A 14018-nucleotide genomic window follows, 5' to 3' on the forward strand; every position below is an offset into this window, starting at 1 on the left:
AGGGCATGTCTCCTGTAAAACAATCCCGGCCTCCCCACTCAGTGTTATTTAGGGTACGCATATGCTCGTTTCCTCCCTTTGAAAGCACCCCCCCTATCTCAGGACTGCCAAAATTTCCGAACCCCCCATTTCGCGGGCTTTTTGCGGTTTTTTTTCTGCCTTGGAGAACCCCCTAAATCCGGAACACTACGTATAGACTGGTACCCGTTCGCCACCTTCACTCCGGTACGTATCCTTCGCTACACTGACGTAGTGACGTTAGTGTAGCGTGTGGAACTGTCGACCGGGTACCAGTCTACACTACGTAGTGTAGAGTTCAGTGAGCGAGGGGAACTAGGAAGCAATATTTTTATTTTTCAAAATGAAATAATCCTGAATGAGCTTTCAAAACTAGCAGGAATTTCAGGAATTTGATCCCGGGATTTGATAAAGTTTTCTATGATATTCAAGATGAAAGAGAGAGAGGAAAAACACCCCCTTTTTAAAGAAATCTCCGGGTGAAAAGTCAAATACACCCCCTTTTTTACAATTCTTGGGCCGGATTTTGTCGCGCACAAAAAAATACCCCTTTACCGGAGATTTTGGGAACGCGCATGCGGTCCTTCCGACCTCGGAGTGGGGGGGGGCTCACACCCTAGCCATATCTCCGACTCAATGAATCATCTTTCTGTATCGAGGCCGTGACTAGTTGGGATAACGTAGAAAGCTGGAAGCGTTGAAGATTGGGGAAAATTTGGCAAAATGATAATGCGTTTACTTTTGCTTGCAGAAGGAATTACAGTCATAAGTATACATTGATAGCATCAAGAGCTCATTGGCTTCGATAGCATCATAGAGATCTCTATTATGAGTTCTTGATAGCATACATATTGCATAAGCAATAAACGTGACATTAATCTAAACAAAAAACAACTTTAACAACTTGAAGTCGACTTAGCAATCCAGTGAACTAGAAATATGTAGAACCGCATATAGACGGAAGTTTATATTAGCAAATAATATTTTAGAGACTAAAATCAAGTATATATGTGATGACATCACATCACGATAATTATGATATATACTCCATAATTGCAAAACCAATAGCAACTAAACACTAAAACTACTTCATTTACACAAACCTCAGTTATCATGTGACGTATATAAAAACAATGACAAGATTACCTATAAATAACCGTCACATAACAGTATATAATGCAATTTCAAATAATGGTAGCACTACGTACTCACGCAATTGCTATATATATTACGAACTAACTTACGGTGTCATGGTCCATTTATAGCACATATTCAACATAATAAACAAGTTCGTTATCTTACGCTTAAACGATATAAGACTAGAACCTCAACGCTCAATATTATGATATTATGCACCTTGTAACGTACGCAGTCGCCATACATCTGGAGAAAGAACGTTACATCGATAAAAACAATATCATAGGAATCAACATGCTTTCTCATCACCAAACCATCATGCTTTTGTCACGTTTCTTGGGTGATATACTCCATTAAGAGTGTTCACAACTTTAATGTCATTAATAACATATATTATAATATATATATATATATATATATATATATATATGCTCATGGTCATATATTAGTTTGTGGTTTGTGGTCATTTAGGTTAGGGTTAGGGTTAGGGTTAGGGTTAGGGTTAGGATTATCAATCATTACTCATTAATCATTAATCATTAATGATATCAACGTTGGGAACACTCCTAATGGAGTGTTAGCCCGTTTCTTCGCCCACTCCTGCCCATGCACTAACCTCAAATGAGAACAATTATATTTTCCTCGCATCAAATGTACTTGTTCGTCGAGTCAACTGACATCCTCACTGGCTCACAACGATGGCGACTTTCCCTGAAATACTGAACGTCCCACAAAGAATGTATAAGAAATGTGCATAGAGCATCGACGGCCTCTGCGCCCCGGCTACGTCGCAATCTCGTCTTCGGTGCGTTGAGCCTTGGCGAAATTCAGAAAGACCTGTTCCAGCGTAGTCTGGCTCACGGAGTAGTCGTCGAGGTGATATTCTGCCTTGGCGTGCTCCATCGTAGCAAAGATATCGGAAAGCTTGAGCGACATGTCGGTGATGTGGAAATGGACGAAGCCCTGTGACAAACAAAGACGTTACATTAATTACGTACAATTTACATACTTATATACATACAACGCAATAAAACGCTGGTCGATTACTTTCACTGTGTGATCCATCATCATATTTAATTGAGGATGCAGTAGATTAACACAAATAACAATAAATATAGAAGAAATATTAAGCACAATAAATTCCGGTCAATTCTTTTCAGTGTCACAGCATTTAAATGAAAACGCACCAGACAAACAGGTCATCAAACCGACATTGTTGCAAAATGACGAGGTCAAAATTGTCGGATGTACGCGCACGTAACTAATAAACGTGGTCGACCATCTCACCAAATGAACGTCCTTCAGAATACACTTTCCCTTGTATTTCTGCTGAAGATGCTGAACGAGAGGCTGAGTGTTGGGCGCGGCGCCGGCTTCGGCGTGCGCGGCCGAGCCGGCGGCCATCTTTGCCAGCACCGTGTAACCTTGGCCGAACTTGGTCTTCAGGTGCTGCTGGGTGCCGAGGCACTTGAGCTGTCCGTTGACCATGATGCCAATGCGCGTGCAGAGAGCCTCGCATTCGTCCATGCTGCGGACGCATACAACGCGAGGATGCGTGAATGATCGATCACACTCACATCAAGTTGTTAACTACGTGCGCAACATGTGAATAAGCGCGATCATGTGAGCTACGGTGAATAGCTAACGCTCATAGGGTCTATGTCTCCCTGGGTACTGCTGGAACGTACCCTAGGTACGGTCCGGTATACCGAAACGTACTCTGGTAACTATCTGTTAGGGTTAGGGTTAGGGTTAGGGTTAGGGAGTAGGCGTAGGCGACTCCCTACTCGTTAGTGGAGTAGGCGAGGTACGGTCCGGCATATTAGATAGTACCAGGGTACGTTCCGGTATACCGGACCGTACCCAGGGTACGTTCCGGCAGTACCCTGGGGGACATAGACCCTCTCAGCATAGCTAACATGTGAAAAAGTGCGGCCACGATCGATGAATTAATACAAAATCATCAGCGTATGTGGTGCAAATAACTACTAAAATTGCTTGTAATACATATTTAATCAGAGATCGTTTTTTTTTTTGTAAATTCAGTGTAACATATTAAAAAAACAATGTTTTTACGTCTGTGACAATATCGGTTTGTCTATTTGTCTGTGCATTTGTCTGTGTGTCTGTCCGTCCGTTCGTCCGTCCGTCCATCTGTCCGTCCATCCGTCCGTCTATCTATCTGCCCCAGCGAACCATCACTTCGACATTCCCAGCCACTTCAGCCAAAACTATAAGAACTAACAATTAGGTACACACACATGAAGTACACAGAACATAGATGCCCGAACCACGCGAACTCTCTCTCTCTTTCTCTCTCCCCCCCTCTCTCTCTCTCTCTCTCTTTCTCACCTGTGAGATGTGAGCACTATGCACTTGCCCTTGACGCGGTAGCGCGACAGCGCGTCCCACAGCATGCGCCGCGCGACGGGATCCATGCCCGTCGTCGGCTCGTCGAGGAACACGATCGCCGGGTCGCCGACCAGCGCGACGGCCGTGCTAAGCTTCCTCTTCGTGCCACCGCTGCAGCGAGGGAGAGAATCGTGAAAGGATTCGAATCACAGATTTTAACGGGAGGAAATCGCGTGAGCTGTGGCTTAAAGCCTAGCGCAGACTTCCGACTTTTGGTTGCTAGTCGCTGCAACCTGCAACCGCATGCGATCGGTCGCACGCTTCACCGTGTGTGCGCATGCAAGCAACTGCTGTTCGACAGCAGTCGCTTCTTTCCATTGTCTTTTTGTCTTTCCATTGTCTTTCCATTGTCTTTCCATTGTCTTTCCATTGTCTTTCCATTGTCTTTCCATTGTCTTTCCATGACTTATGTTACCCGCACACATGCGATTTCGAAGCAATTGCGAGCGAGAGTGACGAGTTGCTGAAAATCAAACCTGTTTGATTTCTTGCAACTCGTTGCAAGCGACCAGAATCGCAGCCGAGTTGCATGAAAAAGTCGCAAGTCTGCGCTAGGCAGGTTCCCAAGGATGATGTATCTATATCACTAATCCTTATTAGGATTTGGATTAGGATTAGGTTTTAAGAGCATAAAAAATATAAAATCTTAATCCTAAACCTAATAAGGATGAGAATTAGGATTAGGATTTAAACATTTTGGGGGTATTTTTTTCGTTGTTTTTTATCTTCTTTATGATTCATAAATCGTAAAGAAGATAAAGAAGAAAAAAATATCCACGAACACATTTTAAAAATTAAACGAGAAGCATAAGAAAGATAGAGAAAGAAAGCGATCCACAAAAACTGGAAAAAAGTAGATGAGAATCATGAAAAAAATAAAGAAAAAAGATTCTCATAAACTGAAAAAAGTAGATGAGAAGCAGAAAAAAAGAAGATAAAGAAAACAGATCCTAAAAAACCTAAGAAAATAAATAGATGATAAGCAGAAAACAAGATAAAAAAAAGATCCTCATAAACTGAAAAAAGTAGATGAGAAGCATAAACAAAATAAAGAAAAAAATCCTCAAAAACTAGAAAAATAGATGAAAAGAAAAAAAAACAGAAAAAAACAGAAAGCACTCGCCTGTACTCTCCCACGTAGCTGTCGGCATACAGGTCTAGCAGGAGCGCGCGCAGCAGGTATCTCGCCATGGACGGGATCTGCCACTCCGGCACGCCGCGCAGGCGAGCGAACATGTACAGCGTCTCGCGGCCCGTCAGGTGGTCGATGAGCGCATCAAACTGCGGGCAGTAGCCGATGTTCTGCTGCACCTGGAAAATGGCGGCGGCGCGCTGTGATTGACGCACTTCGCGAATTCGAGTTTGTTTTATCGATTAGCTTAGATTAGATTCTGAGTTTTCCGCTGTACCTGGAAATGGCGGCGCGCGGAGATCGAGATTATTGAGCCGAATTCGCTTGCTTAAATTAGATTTTTCGCATGCTATCGATCATTCGCGTTTTAGGAGTGTGTGTATATAATTCGTCCAGTTTGCATGGCAGAAATTCGATTTCAAAGTCGTTGGATTTTCGTTTCACAGCAGAAACCAATTTAATTTTTCCAGACGAATCCGAAAATATTTGCTAAGACGGATGATTTCGATCTGATGTCTTTGCTTGTCATCCGATTAAAGGAATGGTTGCATCAGGAACATGGACACAACGCTAAAACATTTCCACGGCTGAAAGTACGAGATCGGCGAAGATACGAGAAGGCAGGACTCTACAAAGGGTTCTACGAAACGAGAAAACACCTTCTAGACACATCCCAGCCTCCCATGCCACCACGCATATATAATAATTGCATATACTATAATATTCGGGTGCTAGTTTCAGTCTTCTTGGGAAGGAAAATGGCTGAACTAGCTCCCAAGGACATATTAAATATGCATTGCATACATCATCCGATTTCCTCCTCTGTAAGTGGCAGTGGAAGAAACCCTTTTATGTGACTGCGTCGACAATAAAGATCTGTTTTATATTTACACATAAATTGTCACAACACAGCACATAAAAGCAAATAAAAACACAAAAATCTCACGATACACTGCGGTTCGTTACGTACGTTCTTTATATTTGTCTTGATGCTGTATCGGGCAACGTATGCATCGCCAGACGATATCGACTCGTCCCCGGTCACCATCTTGAAGGTCGACGTCTTCCCTTGAAGTGAGAAAAATATAGTTCAAACTCACTCGTAACGTACGTCGTTACTGTTGCATTCCTATCAGCACTTGTTTATTTTTTTTTATTAAATTCAAAAAAATTAATAAAGTGATGTCATAAGATTCAAAAGGTCATACATGTACAAAGAGTGATGTCATAGGATTCACAAGGTCATACGTATACAAAGAGTGATGTCATAAGATTCGTGAGGTCACACATACATAAAGAGTGATGTCATAAGATTCATAAGGTCATACATGTATAAAGAGTGATGTCATAGCATTCATACACAAATAAAGAGCGATGTCATAGCATTCATAAGGTCATACATGAATAAAGAGTGATGTCATAGGATTCATAAGGTCATACATGAATAAAGAGTGATGTCATAGCATTCATAAGGTCATACATGAATAAAGAGTGATGTCATAGGATTCATAAGGTCATACATGTACAAAGAGTGATGTCATAAGATTCGTGAGGTCACACATGAATAAAGAGTGATGGGCATACGTATTCATAAGGCGATACATGTATAGTAAGAGGGGGATGTCATAGCAATTCGCATAAGGTCATACATGAATAAAGAATGATGCTCATATGGATTCATAAGGTCATACATGAATAAAAGAGTGATGTCATAACATTCATGAAGGTCATAACCATTGAATAAAGAGTGATGTCTATAGGAATTCATAATGGTCATACATGAATAAAGAGTGATGTCAATAAGATATCAAAAAGGTCATACATGGATAAAGAGGGTGTCATAGGATTCAATAAGGTCCATAATGAATAAAGAGTGATGTCATAGGATTGCAATAAGGTCATACATGATAAATGATGTGATGTCATAAGATTCAAAAGGTCAATAATACACGGATAAAATAGGGATGTCAATAGGATTCATAAGGTCATAGCATAAATAAAGAGTGATGGCAAGGATTCAAGTAAGGTCAACATGAATAAAGTTGATTGTTATAGGATTCATAAAGGTCTATACATGAATTAAAGAAGTGATGCATAAGATTGCATTAGGTCATACATGTATAGAAGAGTACTGTCTATAGGCATTCATTAAGTGTCAAACATGAATAAAGAGTGATGCATAAGGATTTCCATAAGGTTATATCCGTGAATAAAGAGTGAATGGGTCAAACATTCATAAGGTTCATATCATGAATAAAGAATGATGTCCATAGGATTCATCATGTCATAGCTGAATAAAGAGTGATGTCATCATGGATTCAGAAGTCATGACATGAATAAAGAGTGATGTATAAGATTCAAAAAGTCATACACGGATAAAGAGGGATGTTATAGGATTCACAAAGTCATACGTGAACAAAGAGTGATGTCATAAAGCCCGGCGCACACGTGAGTTATTTTACTCAGTACAAATGACGCACGAGTGGCATTTTACTGCACGTTGCGGCGGATTTTCGGTTGAGTAATTTGACTCATGGCGCATTGTCTTACGCTTGAGTAAAAATAACTCACGTGTGCGCCAGGCTACGATTCGATGAAGTCAAGCAACATACATAAAGAAGTGACATCAATAAGATTCATAAGGTCAAAACATGTATAAAGAGTGGATAGATCATACATTCATCAAGGTCACAGCATGATAAAAGAGTGATAGTCAGTAGATTCATAAGGTCATAGCATGAATGAAAGAGGCAATGTCATAGGATCATAAGTATATGGCATGTGCAGAAGAGTGATGTCATAAGATTCGTAAGGTCACCATGAATAAAGAGTTGATGGCATAAATTCATAAAGTCTATACATGTACAAAAGAGTCGATTGTCATAGCATTCATAAGGTCAGCACATGAATAAAGAGTGAGGCATAGGATTCATAAGGTCGCTATACATGAATAAAGAGTGATGTCATAGATTCATAAGGTCATACATGTACACAAGAGTGATGTCATATTAGATTCGTTGAGGTCACGGACATACATAAAAGAGTTTTATGGCATAAGATTCATTAAGGTCATACCATGTATAAAGAGGTGATGGCAATAAGATATCATAAGGTCATACATGTATAAAGAGTGATGTCATAGCATTCATAAAGTCATAGCATTCATAGGATCTTAAAATTAAAATTAAGGTTACTTTCATTTTGTCTAGAGGGCAACAAGGCCCAACAGGAGTTCACACAAAACTGCCATCACCATCACTACTACTACTGACCTGCTCCATTCATGCCCAGCAGACCGAAGCATTCTCCCTGCGGCACGGCGAAGGTGAGTTCGTCGACCGCCACCAGGGGGCCGTAGTTCTTGCTGAGGCCTGAGGATTGAGCATGTTGGTGGAGAAGAGCGAGTCGAGCGGCGTCGCGGTCACGTGACGTCGCTCCTCGGCGACGTCGTCGTCCTCGGGCACGCGCGAGCCGCTGTCGTCCTGCTGCAGTGCATGCAGAAACACGTTAATGTTATTTTGTAATTTTTAACTATTAACTAATAATAATAATAGAAATGATAATGATAATGATAACGATCATAATCATAATCATAATCATAATCACAATCACAATCACAATCACAATCACAATCACAATCACAATCACAATCACAATCACAATCACAATCACAATCACAATCACAATCACAATCACAATCACAATCACATTCTCATTCACAATCACAATCACAATCACAATCACAATCACAATCACAATCACAATCACAATCACAATCACATTCACAATCACAATCACAATCAGATTCAGAATCACATTCACAATCACAATCACAATCACAATCACAATCACAATCACAATCACAATCACAATCACAATCACAATCACAATCACAATCATAATCATAACTATCATAACCAGCAATCTGATAAAACACGCACTTCATGCCGAGAACACTCCAATTCTACTCAACGTATTCCTCAATCACAAATTGCAACACAAGGTTCAAAATAACAAATGAGGAAAAAACTCGTCGACACGACACGACGACGAATACACCCTACGGTCAGTAGCACCAGTGTACTCTTTATAACCTAGACCAGGGGTTCTTAACCTGGGGCCCATGGACCCCTTTGGGGTCCGTGGATGGGCTTCAGGGGGTCCGTGAACTAGGCGCATGAAAAATTTGGTGTACATGTGCTTATAGGCATTTTTCTGGGGAGGAATCCGTAGCTTTCACCAGATTCTCAAGGGGGTCCATGACTCGAAAAAGGTTAAGAACCACTGACCTAGACCTGTTCCCTCACCTGCATGCTGGAGACCGATCCCGGCTTCTTAACGAGATAGAGCATCCTGCGGAAGACGCGCGCCTCCACCAGGAACAGCAGCACGAAGAAGACGGCGCCCTGAGCGGCCATGAAGCAGATCGGACGGCCGAGGCCAGGCTTCTCCCAGGCGAGGTAGTTAGAAGTGTACTGCACGCAGTTACCGCCGCAGTGCCCTGCAACACAACAGTGAAAGACGGCGAATGTTATATTTATGCCTATATATATATTATATTATAAATGTGTATAAAAGGTGCATCGAACTGCTCGCTACCCTGAGGTCGTCTTTACACATGTCCTATATAATCTATAGCTATCTCTCTCTCTCTCTCTCTATATATATATATATATATAATATATATATATTTTTATATATATATAATATAATATATTTATATATGCCTGCTGTTAGTAACTCTTGCACTGCATGCAGTTACTGCCACAATGCCCTGTGAGGACACTGAATGACGGTGAACGTTATATCAATTGCCTGTTGCTGGGAACTCTTGCAGTGCACAGAGTTACTGCCACGGTGCCCCTACAACGACAATAACAACAATAGCAACAGCAACAACAAGACGACGAATATTTTAATATCAATGCCTGTAATAACTGCATGTAGTGCAAGAGTTTCTAGTCACAGCTATCGATACCGTTGACTGTGGCAGTAAATGCATGCACTGCAATTTTGTTTCACCTCTATACACTTCATGTGAGAAACACGTAACTTTATCGCGTTTCTATCCAACGGTCTACGAGAAATAAATAATGTTAAGAATATTTTCATTCCTGACAAGGGTCTGCGAGAAATGATTAACGTTAAGACGAACGTTAAGAATATTTTATCCCTGACAACGTGCCTCCCCGGGACACGTCCCCACCATCTACACGTTCATGGACAGCTGAATTAAGGCCATGGTCATGTTCATGAACTCACACATAACTATGCCACGTTTCTGACGACAGGTATTAGGAACTGTCCCCACCGTCTACATATACCAGGACAGCAGACCATGGTCATGTTCGTGAACTCACACATAACTATACCATACTTCTAACGACAACAACAGGTATTAGGAACTGTCCCCACCGTCTACACGTACCTGGACAGCAGGCCATGGTCATGTTCGTGAACTCACACATAACTATTCCACGTTTCTGACGACAACAACAGGTATTAGGAACTGTCCCCACCGTCTACACGTACCTGGACAGCAGGCCATGGTCATGTTCGTGAACTCACACATAACTATACCATACTTCTGACAACAACAACAGGTATTAGGAACTGTCTCCACCGTCTACACGTACCTGGACAGCAGGCCATGGTCATGTTTGTAAACTCGCATATGTAGTCGACGAACGGCTGGTCGCAGATGGAGTTGAACTGGTAGTTGTTGTAGAGGTCCTGCACTGCCTGGCCGAGGCAGTAGTTTGGCAGGAGCACGAGGAAGGCCCACTCTAGGTTGACGGCGAGCCACTCGAGGTTGAGCGAGGGGATCGACAGGATGGCGACGGCCAGAACGGTGACGATGCCTGAAAGCGCGACGCGCCACGTTAAACAGATCAACTTCTACGCTCTATTGATGTGTGTGCGTGCGTGCGTGCCTGTGCGTGTGTGCATCAATGTATCCGTGTCTCTATCTGTGTCTATATGTATGTGTGTGTGTGTGTGCGAGTGCGTACTTGCTCGCACATGCACACATAGACTCGATTATGGAATGCTTAAAAAATCCAGTGTGTTTGTATGTACAGTGTATATTTTACGGAAGATAAGTACTAATTTACTGATGAATTTATATCCGACAACTTAAATTCTTTGTAAAATTGTAGAACCTATAAAGAACCTTTGCATTGCTAACATAGGAGACTAATACTAATAACAAACAGTAAGTGATACTGCAGTAGACAGCAGCAAAAACTATATCATAATAATCTCACCTAATTAATATAGATCGAACGAACCTGATATTATATTGAACTTGGTCAGTCGTGCAAAGGCAGTAGATGGTACAGAAAAGCAGAACGACCATATGTAGACGAATGGTAACATAGCCCATCCGTACAGCACCAAGAGTAGCAGCACGTACGCTAAATGTTCATCCTGCAAAATTACCACACCTAGTTAAGCAGCAATTACTTACGGACATTTGACGGTTTGAACAGATTTGCATTAATTAGCATTAGTATAGCAACATATTCTATATACCTAGATATTTATCTGAGTGTTTTCGAAGTAGTAACTTAAAGATGACCATTGACAAGTGACTACATCGTGAACCCAGAATGTAAACCAAGCTAGAATATGTAGTTAATAACGTGTTAAATTAAGTGGTTTTACCGTAGAGCTATAGAATTACAACTTAAAAACTCAAATCCTTTCTTATTTTTGCATTTCCATATACTATCACTGAGTTTCAGACTATGACGCTGCAACATGCAACTCATCTATGCATCATCATCATCATAATATATATATATACATATATATATATATATACATATGTGTGTATATTATACATGATCAACTTACCTCAACATATGCTGGCACGTTGAATGCCAGAAAGATGAACAGTATACACACAAGTGGAATGGAGAAATTGATGAAGTCCCATATGAACGTTGACAACCAGAAGTTGGACGAATAGACGCCGCTTATCTAGAAAATGCATTAAGAATTAGAGCCACCTCATATATAGGGATTTGCTACTTGTGTTGTATGTATGGCAAAAACACGTTGGAATACGGAGAGTTTTTTGCTATTAAATACTACCCAAGTTTTAAACGATATGCTGTCAGAACAATCGATATGCTATCTTTTACAAAAAAATAGTTCATTTAGAAATATAAATAACTGTAGATCATCATTAAACGAATTCCTTTAAAAATAATGCCCAAAATCCATCCATCTCCAGTTAAACCATAGAAGACGACTAACGCATTCAACTAGAAAAATTAAACGCAAGAGACAAAACAACCGACTACTAACCTACTGGCAAACAAGCGACCGACTGTGCTCGCGATACTCACAAACTGAATGTGCTTCGCTTTCGACTCCCTCTCCTTGACGAGGAACAGCACGAAGCTGCTGGTGAGGAAGGCCATGCCGAACATCATGTTGAAGGAGATGCTGAACCCCTCGACGTTCTTCGTGAGAACGTCGTTGATCTGCGCTTCCGCGCTGCGCGGCAGCGGGTGATTCACCGTCGTCACGCTGTATGAGTCGTTCACGAACAACCTGAAGATGTTATGAACAACCATAAGGATGTTACGAACATTAAACTTGTTTTAAAGGACTTCTATATATATTTCTATATATGTGCTTCTATATATGTGCTTCTATATATTTCACTGGCATTTTCAGATCGCACATATTGATCGTGGTAAATTTCAATCCGTGATGTGTAAATGTTAGGTCATTCTTCATATCAAGTACAAATCTGCTATTTAACAAAAATAAATATAAATACAACAGATGTATTGACTTTCTAACAGATAGTTATATGATAATATTAGAATATTATATACATATATATATATATATATATTCTACGTAATTATTAGGTTGACGAGAGAAAAAAATACAAGCAGAAAACCGCCGCCCCTCCGCGTTCGTACCTAAGCAGAGCATTGTCGGCCACGCCGAGCGAGATCGCCGATGCGTGGTACGGCTGATTGTTGAAGTACGCCGTCGTCTCCGCCCTGCCGCCGCCGCCGCCACCAAACATGGCCGCCACAATGCAGTGCGACAGGAAGCGGCCGACGTCGGCGTTCGTCTCGCGAACAATGTATTCGTCGAGCGTCGCCGCTCCCCCGCCGCCGCCGCCGGAAACGTCGACGGTGCGCGCCCGCGTCCCATCGAACTGCGCCGCGAACTCGCGCGCCAGCCCCGCGGCGCCGCCTGGCGGCACGTAGTAGGGGACGATCGTCTGGCCGAAGGGCGCGAGGGTGAGCGCAAGCGACGGAGAGTCGCGGAGTTGCGGGAGCGTGCGAACGACGACGAGCGTGATCGCGGTGAACACGCACGGCACGAGGAGCTGGGCGACGATGACCTTCCACGCGCGCGCGGTGTGCAACGCTCTCTTGAGGAACATGGCGAGAAACTGCTGCGCGTAGAGCCGCGCGCCGCCGTTCAGCTTCATGTGGTCTGGGGGAGAGAGAGAGAGAGAGAGAGGGTGAGCGAGAGGGAGAGGGAGAGGGAGAGAGACAGAGAGAGAGAGGGTGAGCGAAAGGGAGAGGGAGAAAGACAGAGAGAGAGAGAGAGGGGTGCGCCGTGCAGGAGAGCAAAGGAGACGAGAGACAGAAGAGGGAGAGAGAGAGAGGGGGAGAGAGGAAAGGGGCGAGAGCAGGGAGAGAGCGGAGAGAAAGAGGGAGAGGGAGAGCGGAGACGAGGGGTGGGCGAGAGGAGAAGAGAGCGGTTCTGGACGGCTGCAGGTTTACGAGAGAGAAGAGACGAAGCGATCTTCCGCCTCGACCGCGCGCGCGCACGAGAGAGCAGCGTAGGCGACGAGGAGATGAGAGAGGGCGAGTAGCGAGGACAGAGAGAAGACGAGGACACTTTCGTGAGCGACAGGAGAGCGAGAACCAGCACACGAAGAGAGAGAGAGGGAGGGCGCGACGAGTGCGAGGGGGCAGAGCGCGCAGAAGAGAGGTATGAGAGACCGCAGGATGAGAGACGGGGCGACAAGTGACTAGGGTGGAGAGAGGGAGAGAGAAAGAGCGGAGAGAGAGAGAGTGAGAGAAAGAGAGAGGAAGGGGGCGGGGGGCGAGATAGTAGTACGAAAAAAAAGAGGCGAGGAAGACGGGAGTTAGGGAAAGCCGAAAGGGTGAGAAGGAGAGCCGAGTGCCGGGGGCAGAGGGGGGATGTGAGAGAGGAGAAGGAGTGAGGAGAGCATAGAGACGATTAGCTGAGTAGAAGAGCAGGAGACAGGCGTGGAAGAGCAAAAAAAAACCTATGAGCACACCAGCCTACAATACTGACTAAGTACTTTCAC

General features: G+C 43.0%; 1 protein-coding gene across 1 annotated transcript in view; it reads right to left on the bottom strand.

Moving 5' to 3' along the window:
- Nucleotides 1–1846: 1846 nt before the first annotated feature.
- The window catches only part of LOC106816266 (ATP-binding cassette sub-family A member 3-like), a 21588-nt gene continuing 9416 nt past the window's right edge, over nt 1847–14018 (bottom strand). The window contains 13 exon segments of the mRNA XM_014820846.1: nt 1847–2118; nt 2443–2683; nt 3508–3678; nt 4691–4878; nt 5670–5767; nt 7972–8068; nt 8071–8184; nt 9007–9200; nt 10336–10560; nt 10990–11128; nt 11558–11683; nt 12055–12262; nt 12643–13171. Coding sequence (XP_014676332.1) covers nt 1939–2118; nt 2443–2683; nt 3508–3678; nt 4691–4878; nt 5670–5767; nt 7972–8068; nt 8071–8184; nt 9007–9200; nt 10336–10560; nt 10990–11128; nt 11558–11683; nt 12055–12262; nt 12643–13171 — 2510 coding nt within the window. The 3' untranslated portion in view covers nt 1847–1938.

The sequence above is a fragment of the Priapulus caudatus genome, unplaced genomic scaffold, assembly GCF_000485595.1.
Source record: "Priapulus caudatus unplaced genomic scaffold, Priapulus_caudatus-5.0.1 Scaffold1332, whole genome shotgun sequence".
Lineage (NCBI taxonomy): Eukaryota > Metazoa > Priapulida > Priapulimorpha > Priapulimorphida > Priapulidae > Priapulus > Priapulus caudatus.